This window comes from Megalobrama amblycephala, linkage group LG14 (genome assembly GCF_018812025.1).
Source record: "Megalobrama amblycephala isolate DHTTF-2021 linkage group LG14, ASM1881202v1, whole genome shotgun sequence".
Classification (NCBI taxonomy): domain Eukaryota; kingdom Metazoa; phylum Chordata; class Actinopteri; order Cypriniformes; family Xenocyprididae; genus Megalobrama; species Megalobrama amblycephala.
The window spans coordinates 52,460,543-52,470,664 of NC_063057.1; the positions used below are offsets into that span (position 1 = coordinate 52,460,543).

General features: G+C 34.8%; 1 protein-coding gene across 1 annotated transcript; it reads right to left on the reverse strand.

Annotated features, from left to right (window-relative positions):
* Window positions 1-2,846: 2,846 nt before the first annotated feature.
* LOC125244766 (heavy metal-binding protein HIP-like) lies at window positions 2,847-8,747 on the reverse strand. The gene is made up of 5 exons (XM_048155002.1): window positions 8,702-8,747; window positions 5,537-5,653; window positions 4,929-5,045; window positions 3,939-4,067; window positions 2,847-3,844 (listed from the first exon to the last, which is right to left on the reverse strand). Exons 2-5 carry the CDS (start codon window positions 5,649-5,651, stop codon window positions 3,561-3,563), a joined length of 645 nt encoding a protein of 214 aa, XP_048010959.1. The 5' UTR covers window positions 5,652-5,653; window positions 8,702-8,747; the 3' UTR covers window positions 2,847-3,560.
* Between the last annotated feature and the right edge of the window lie 1,375 nt (window positions 8,748-10,122).

Below are 10,122 nucleotides of genomic sequence, written 5' to 3' on the forward strand. Positions count from 1 at the left end.
TCAGACCATTCGAAACCGCATACGTCAGCATGGTCTGTGCTATACGACCTGCAAGGGACCGCACCACCAGGCACAGACATCAACGTACGAGGAACCAGTGGGCCTCAGTGCTGTTCTCTGATGAAAGTCGACTCACATTGAACAGAAATGATGATTGGAGACGTCAAGATGAACGCTATGCATCACTGTTTTCACCAGATAAGCCTTTGGAGGTGGTGGTGTTACAGTGTGTGTCTGTCAATACAGAACTGCCCTACAGCTTGTGAATGGTACTGTGACAAGCCAATACTACCTGAATAACATCATTAATCCTGTCATTGTGCCTCTGCATGAGCAACACAGGCCTGATTTTGAAGTGGATTGTAATAATGTATTAGTAAATGTTGAGATTAATAAATGCTGTAGAAGTATTGTTCATTGTTAATTCATGTTAACTAATGTGAAACCTTATTCTAAAGTGTTACCAAGATGTTTTATGGTTTCATTCATGAAGGCATGAACATTTTAGATATATTTTATGTTTACATTTAAAATTCAGATTTCAGATAATAAAGCCTACAAAATAAAAAATTGGACATGATCCTCAAGACAACTACGCTATTGTTAATCATTAAAGTTTCTACTTTGAACAGCTCTTTCCATTTCTACATACATGCAGTTCTTCAAAGTATCCTGTCGAACACTACTGTTTATATGTTGGCCTACTAATATGAAAAATTATGTGCAAAAGAAATATAATAACTTAATTCTCTTTATCTTCATCTTCATTATTTTATGTGCAGGGAAAAACCTGAACTTCTGTGGAGCAGTAATGAATTATGAATTAAATAAGGTGGTCAGCGCCGCCCTGGTGAGATTAGTTTGCATAACACTGCACCGTTTCATCCTACGTTTGGTGTGTTTGGCTTCCCATATTGAAGTTTGTTGAAATGAGTCTGATGGTGGAGAGAGAGAGAGAGAGAGAGAGATGCATGTCTTTCCCTCCCATCAGCTGAACAAATGCAGTCATTCTTTCCACTTCTGCCATGAAGAAACACTCAAACCCTGATTTACTCCAGTTAATTGATCAACATGCATTAATTATTTTTTTATGTTTTATTACTTTTAAACTGCCACATACAAGTCATTAATGGTGAGATTTATTCTCCAAACACTAATAATTTTGTGAGACAGCGCTTTAGTAAATTCATGGATTTAAATAAATGCTTCACTGAGGCTTATTTTCAAACGCGTTTCAGACTATTCAAAATACCATTTATATCACAAAGAATATATCTCTAATATGTGTTTATATCTCATTCTAAGGACTTGATGATGCAAACTCTGGATCAACATTCACCATTACAAATTTTGCAATATATCATAATCATTGTTAACATGAATTCATTACTTCAATGAGATCATTGTTTCTGCCTTAAATGAATACATTGTTAGCTAAATGCATGATTTGTATATGAACAATTCTGAAATAACATAATTTGGACACAGTCACCTCTGATAACAGATCACTCTAAATTGTAATGTTTTTTCTTTAAAGCTGATTTGAAATTATATGTATTGTAAAACGAGTTATACAAATAAATGTGAATTGAATCGAACTGCCATAACGGTATCATGAACTTCTAAATGATTGATATGATTAAATCATCACACAATGTACAATATGCCTTCTTTCACCTGACTGATAGTTTATAAAAGTATAAGTAAATAGGACTTTCAGTAAATTTGTAAAAAGATCATTCATCTTGTGATTCACGTGTCTTTTTCAATCGTTACTGATTTTGATAAAGTAAACATAAAAATAACTTTCATATTGCTAGTAAAATCATGTTGAAATGTGAGTATCAAACATGATCATTAGGCTTTTAGGAACATGTTTATTTGTTTCATATCTCATCATTGTATTGCATTACATTATATGTTTGAAAACTACAAGCATTTAAGTATCATCCTACTAGAACATAACAGCAGATTTAGAGTGATTACTGATATTTATATGCATTTTATTAAAGTGGTCTGCTAAACTGTTAAAGATCTTAATGAATAACAAGCATCAGAAATTCATCTTGTGTTCATATAAATATTAGTGTTATATTGCATATTTTCGCTCAGTTTGGGACTACGAATAAAATCAAGGTGTTTTTTCCTTTTCTGCCATAAAAGCCTGATGTATCAAATATGATACAAAATATAAAATCTCCACGGCTATGTCATGTTGTTTTGTTTCATGTTTATATTTTCATGTCTTTTATTTTGTAATGTTGCCTTAAGTCATGTTTCCTGTTTGTCATGTGCTTCCCTTGCTCCTCATGTTATCCTGCCATGTGCTCTCCTTGTCCATGTGTTATGTTCTCATTGGTTGGTCTAGTCATGTGTCCTGTGTTCTTATTGGTTCATTGTTTGATTGTGCACAGGTGTTCTTTGTTAGTCATTAGTCTGTTAGTATATTTAGTCCTCATGTTTCTATTGTATGATGTTTAGGTTTGGCTAACTGCTGTTGCGGAGTTTTATGTTTCTTATGTTTCTTTTTTCAAGTCGAGTGTTATTTTGTATCTGTTCATTTTGGATTCAGTAAAACTGCACTTGGGTTCACATTCAACTCTCCTTCAGTGGACGTTCATTACAGACTGATTGCAGCACAGATTTTTCATACAAAAAATCAGGATCTAATTGCAGCAGTCTCTATTTATTAACAAACTCAAAAATGGCAAAACCACTCAATACAATCAGAGCTTTTAAAAAGCACGTACAGAACAACCCACTTTCTTCGAAGATGGAACAAAGACTAATAGAAAATACTTGATGCAATGAGGAGATCCAGGTCAGATGATTAAAGATTTTATTGGTTAATAAAATATGATCAAATGATAGACATATTAATTTGGAATGATAAAAATGCAAATTTAATAATGAAAAATTATGATAAAAGAGTAGCACAAAGTTAGAAACCAACTTCCAATATATCTGAAATACTGAAGTCAAAATCCAAGTATTATCTAAGTAAAATGTTAGTAAAAATCTTAAGATCTTAACAAAATCTGAGTAAAATATTCTTGCCTAAAAATAAAGTTTGCCGAGATCTTGTTGAATCAGAATGCCAAAGATCAAAATTGAGTCACGATTATCAGATTGAGACTGAACATACAGAAAAACTGACCACCTTATATATTATGAAAACTGACGATGAAACTGATGAAAACTATGATATCTTATGATTAAAATAACTGATTAAATGATTGATTGTTAGTAAGAGAAATATTCGTCCCAATACTCAATACTATATAAACTAATCCAAACCAAAGAATAAAGCAGGTGCAGTGCATTAATCAAACAAGTAACCATGGAAACAAATGCTAACAAACACTTTCTTTAAAGATGGTGTTGTTTTGATCAAAAAGAGTAAATAGCCATATTAAAATAATTCAAAGCTGGTTATTTTGATGTTTCAATGATTCATTCTCATCAAACAAAGACTGGATTAAGTAGCCTGATATTTCACCTTAACCTGTAAACCCATAACGTTGCATAACTGTTCTGTTTGTTCCCCGGGTGTATTTAGTTTACATGGCATTGATAAGAAAACCATTGAACATTGTGCCATTTTCTATGACATGATCCCAGATCCATCCATTCTTTTGGAGTACCATATAGACTCGATCCCCTTTCTCCAACAGCAGCGTTAAGCCATTGCCTCCGTTCTCTGTATGACATCCACTCTTGTGATGTCCTGTTACTACTTCTTGCTTTCCATTTCTATACAAGGCCAACCATGTTGGATTACTAACTCCACAATGGTAGAAGTAACTGAAATAGTAAACTCCTCGTAACGGTGCAGTGAAAATCCCTGTTAAAGAGTGAGACAGATCTCCATTAACAGCTGTAGACATGAATTATACAAGTGTGTTGATATTGTTTTCAGCAGTGTGGATTAACAGTACCTGTGTCCTGCTTGTAGGCATCACCAACATTAGAGTAGATTTTCTTGTAAACCAGTGTTGTATCTGCGTTTACTGGTCCAAAGAAACCATTTGATCCTAATGCAGCTGAAAATGCCACCTTTGGTTTGTCTGAAGAGAACATATACCTTCTTAAAATGTTGAAAATCAGCTCAGAAGCAATGCAAACAATTTATACATAACTCTTTTTGAAACATATTTACATTTCAAAAATGTTTATATTAAACAAAGATTATTGGAGTATGTTTTACAGGAAAATACTATTTCAGCCTTTCAGAATTTCACATTTAAAGGTGCTAAATAGGATCTTTTCGTCGACTGAGAAACCAAAGACTGTTACTGAGTTTTTGAAATGAGCGCATGCGTTAGAACAGCCACCCTCCTTCACAGGTCATTTCAAAGGAACGCCTCCCAAAACTCGTGCACGAGTATTGGAACACGAGTGTTTACCACCGGCATTCGCTGTGTCGTGTGAGTGGATTCATTATGTCGGACTCACCGCAGGTAACTCATAATCTGCAGTTGTTACTCCTGTCTCCGGACAAAAACATCGCATGCGGCGCCTGTGGAGTGTGGAAAGTTACTGGAGCGCGCAGCCGCGCTCGTCTCTCACAAGTAACGTCACGGCAGTGATTGACAAGCCAGAGGGTCAATCGTTTACGCGATCGTTGGCTGATGTTTTTAAAGCCCTACCTCGTGCACAGATGATGTATATTAACATTATTCCTTTCAGTGCACCTAATAAATAGTCTTTTATCAGTTAGTAAAGACAGTTTCAAGTAATATTGCAAAAATGTATAAAACAAAACATCCTATTTAGCACCTTTAATTCAGTACATGTCATTTCTTTGAAACAGTTTACAGTCAGATATTGCTTGGAAATCACAAATAATTGCACAGTAAATCCTACACCAATCGTTTATCAATTAATAAGATATTACAGCACATCGGTTTTAAAAACACTAGTCTCACCTCGGTTTTCCTTTTGGAGTTTCTCAATCTGAGCTTCACTGTTAGCAAGTCTGGTTTCCAGAGCTTTGAGTTTATTCTCTGTGGTGCAACGTTCCTTCTGTAGCTCTGATGCCATGACTGCAGTAAATAATGTATTTATACATTTGAAGTTTAATAATGACTACTTTATCATTCTAAAATTCTTTTTACTTGTTTCTGATTTCATTAGTTCTCACATTTTTAAAATTCCTTAAAATGTAATCTAATCCGGTGTTTAAAATAAATAAATAAATAAATAAATAAATAAGTAAATAAATAAATAAATAAATCCTTTCATCATTGAATGCAAAAGTTAAATAATTTCTAACTGTTGTCTGCAGTGAAATGACATATGCATCTGATTATTTTGAAGATATATTTTTGTTCCTGATGCATTTCGAGTCTTCCTGGAATATTGTTGAGATCTAAACCCCTCATAATCAGTGTGATAAATGCCATTTCTTTGAAACAGTTCACTATCAGATATTGCTAGGAAATTTAACAAATAATTGCACAGTAAATCCTACACCAATTGATTTTCAGTGAATATGATATTACAGCACATCGGTCTTCAAAAACACTAGTCTCACCTTGGTTTTCCTTTTGGAGTTTCTCAATCTGAGCTTCACTGTTAGTAAGTTTGGTTTCCAGATCTTTTAGTTTATTCTCTGTAGCATCAAGTACCTTCTGTAGCTCTGCTGTCATGGCTGCAGTAAAGAACAATGAACAATGGGGATATTAATACATCTTAAGTTTAATAATGGCTACTTTAACATTTTGAAATTCTTTTTACTTATTTCTGATTTAAAATGTAATCTAATCCGGTGTTTAAAAAATCCAAAAACAAATAAAGGCATAAATCCTTCCATCACTGAATGCAACAATTAAATAATTTCTAACCGTTGTCTGCAGTGAAATGACATTTGCATCTGATTAGTTTGAAGATGTATTTTTATTCCTAATGCATTTTGAGTCTCCCTGCAATACTGCTGAGATCTAAACCCCTTATAATCAGTTGGTGTCTGTTCACACTGTCATAACATTACCTGTTCGTATCATTTTAAAGTAGTGTCTCACCTGGGATCCTTGCATGTATTTGGTATGTTAAAGCTGCAATATGTAAATTTTTCGCCGCTAAAGGTTATCTAATCAAAACAAAGGCGTAGCTTGATGACACAGAGTTTGAAAACAGAATCATGGGAGATGTTATCTTCACCTCACAGCTAGTGGAAAAGAATCAGGATGGGACTCGGGCAGAAATTATATTCATGGATGATATTATTAACGTTACTGTAGTATGAAGCAGAGCAGGGAGAGTGCTGTGAAAGCTGAACGAGGTCGCTGGAGCGATCGCTATTGTGAGAGGAACGCTACCTGCACACACCTCGCGAGCGGTGTTCTTATTATGTCGCAGACACCGCTTCCGATTCTTCCGGTCAAGCATATTAGGTAACACAGCGCTGTTTATCATATTAGAGATGACTGTGTTGAAAATAATTATTCTTTTAACGTTACTCTGTGCGTTCGCTCGGCGGCTGCTGTAAGACACTTGTTGCATACTGCAGTAAGATAGATAGATTTTAAATAAATAGCATGCAATTAAGTATAAATGCTGTATTAGCCATTTGACAAAATATTTTTTTCTCTGAGGCATGGCAAATAAACAATAAGACTAAACGTGTTAAGCTATATAACAATAATTCGTTTTCCGCCTATAAATATTATTTTAGTTTTCAAAAAAGAGGACAAAATGTGACAAATGTGTTCACAACCATGCAAATATGTTATTTCACTTTGATACATAAAGTAATACATCTTTTCCATTCAACTTTTGGCTCAACAATAGAATAATTACAAATAATAACTAGCAGTCAAAAAATAATTTCATTAGGCTACTCCTTGTGTTCTCTGGTAGAATACTTTCCTGAAGATCGAATCTTTCCCAACAGTCCAGTAGGCATGAAAGTCTTTGCAAGGCATGTTTAAAGTTGTTTTGTGAACACAGAAGCCTCTGCTAGATGTTTCCACTAGGGCTGTGTGATATTGAAGAAAAATGCGATATGTGATACCGTGTTCTGTGGTTGGGCCACGGTTGTGGAATAATCTGCCTTTAAAAATCAGGTTAGCCCTTTCCTGACCACTTTTAAGTCTGTACTAAAAACGTACTTGTTTTCCATGGCTTATAATTAATCTTCTTTTATGGTTCTTGCCATGCTTTTGTAACAGGTATAGAAATTAGTGCCCCCGACTCTTTTATTGTTGTTATCACTTAGACTATGCCCATTTGACTTATAGTAGTGTCTGTCAACAAACATAAACAAATGGCATGCTTCAGAACAAGAAAATAAGCCAAACATATCAGCAAAAAAAAAAAAAAAAAAAATCCCATCTGGACACATTAGGTACAAAAAGAGGACATGTCCAGGGAAAAGAGGACGTATGGTCACCCTAATAAATGTAACCAAACAGTTTTTCACTTGTCTAATAAAACATGTAATATATTAAAGCAACTTTGGTGTTTCCATGGTTTCTACAAAATAATACCGGAAACCGAGGCTAAAGGAGATATGATGCCATTGACAGGTGACTCCCAGCCACGTCCCGTATCCTAGGTTAAAATCATGATTTTCTCAATAGTTGGTTTATTTATTCAATTTACAAACAGTTGGAAACATTTGGGATATTGTAAGTACTCAAGTGAACAAAATATATAACACTGGCCTAGTGGTTTTTGGATATTTTACTGCAAAAAATTAACATATTGTGCCTTTAAGAAATTAAGTTGTCTGGTAATGTCTTCAGTTGAAGTATGAAGCCAACTGTGTTCCAGTGGTCATATTTATACTACTGTTGTTCAGAAAATTATCTATTTTATCTGCTGTAATGCTGCCTGAATCATAATCGCACTGTGTTTGTTCGTTGGCCACAGGAGATAACAAGACACAATCAGGAACCAGTTAAAGTAATCAGTGTGAACAAAATCAACCTTTGCACCGCAGAGGCGGGCGGCACAGAAGAACAAACGGTGGCATTTAGGTATATTTACAGACTGTTTAACCCTCTACTGCACACATTTTGATGGCACATGATAAAAAGTATTCCACATCATTTCTGTTAATTTGGGAACATTTTATTGATAACACTTTTTTTTGACCCCCCACCCTCCCCAAAATACTTTTTCATTGCCTCAGGGCAACATTGTGCAACAATGGTACAGAATCATCGAAAAAATTATAAGACAATGTTCAGAGAGCAATACAAAATCACAAATCTTTTTCAAAAATGTCAAAAAATACATTAAGTAAAAAGGGAAAAACACTTCAAACACATTGATATATTGGATTGGATACATGCATAGGTTTGTATCATCTAGTTTGTCATGTCATATAATGAACTTCATGTAATGAAATTTCAATCCGTATGAAACTTCAAAAAGCAGTTCTTCTCTGCTGTGAAATAGTGGTGTACGTTACAATTTTTACACATCACTTTGGGTGTTCCTGTGCATCCAGGAACCTTGCATCTTCCCTTCTTGTCACACATTAATTGCCAGTGTGAGGTATTGTCTAAGACATCCTTGAAGTACCCCTTATCGCACAACATTGAAAAGAAAAACTGAATTTCTGAACATGCAAAATAAAAAAACTTTATAAAACCTGACAAAATGTTTCTCTACACCTTCATACACACACACATATTTTTTTATATACAGTTCATGTCATTTTAAATAAGATTACTAAAGCAAATAATCTTACCTTCTTCTCACACCATGTGCTCATGTGACTATGTGTCAGAAAAGGACGTCCCACCTTCAAATGGTGCTTGATAGTGACTCCAACACCTTACTGGACTGTTCTTTGATACTTTTGACCTTTCTAATTGTTTGCAATCATTTAATAAACATGTACTAAACATAGGGCTTAAAGGTGCAATATGTAATATTTTTGCAGTAAAATATCCAAAAAACCACTAGGCCAGTGTTATATATTTTGTTCACTTGAGTACATACAATATCCCAAATGTTTCCAACTATTTGTAAATTGTGAGAAAATTGCAATTTTAACCTAGGATCTGGGACGTGTGAAGAGTCGCCTGTCAATTGCGTCATACCCGCGTTACCCTCGGTTTCCGGTTTTATTTTGTAGAAACCATGGAAACACCAAAGACGCTTTAATATTTACATGTTTTAATAAACAAGAGAACAACTGTTTTGATATATTTATAGACAGAAAATGAATTATTGTTATTTAGCTCAACACGTTTAGTCTTATTGTTTAAATCTACTTTTCTTGATTTTTTTTTTTTTTTTTGCGAGTGTTGCTTTACCATGCCTCAGAGAAAAACACTATTTTGTGAAGTAGCTAACATAGCATAATCAGATGCAGCTTTATTTTTAGTAACAGTAATACAGCATTTTTTTCCATCATACAATACGTTTTAAAAAGTAATTGCATGCCATATCAATACAAGCATCCAGCATTTAATATGATATTCTAAAATGGATCTTACTGCAGTGTGTAACAGTGTCTCACAGCAGCCGCCGAGCGAACGCACAGAGTAACGTTATAACATCATTTTCAACACTCTCAAATGTATCTAATATGATAAACAGAGCTGCGTTACCTCATACTCATGACCGGAAAAGCGGAAGTGGCGCCGGCGACTGTGTCATAATAAAAGTCCCGCTGCTCGTGAGGCGTGTGTTGATCAATCGCTCCAGCTCCTTGTTCAGCTCCACAACACTTGCTCCTGCTCTGCTTCACACTACAGTAACGTTAATAATCACATCCATGAACAAGATTTCTTCCCAAGTCCTATCCCAATTCTTTTGCACCGTCCGTTGAGGTGGAGAACACATGTCCCAAGATTCTGCTCTCAAACCTGGCATCATCAAGCTACGCCTTTGTTTTGAATAGGCCTCTAGCGACCTCTAGCAGACAGAATTATTACATACTGCACCTTTAAAGGGGTCATGAATTGAGAAGTAAATTTTTCCTTGAGCTTTTGATATATAAGATGTCATCGTACTATAAGAATATCCTGTAGGTTTCAGAACTAAAAACTTCCTTGTTAATCCAATAAAAGCTTTTATTGACACCAGACCCACTGAAAGACTGATCTTGGAATGTGCCTATAGATGGGTGAAACTCTGCCTTCACAGAATAAATCAAGATAG

Coding starts and splice junctions, on each gene's coding strand:
- LOC125244766 (XM_048155002.1), bottom strand. CDS start 5,651: ATGACAGCAGAGCTACAGAAGGTACTTGATGCTACAGAGAATAAACTA. Junction 5,046..5,536: donor ACTCCAAAAGGAAAACCAAG/GTGAGACTAGTG, acceptor TATTTACTGCAG/TCATGGCATCAGAGCTACAG. Junction 3,845..3,938: donor TGCCTACAAGCAGGACACAG/GTACTGTTAATC, acceptor ACTCTTTAACAG/GGATTTTCACTGCACCGTTA.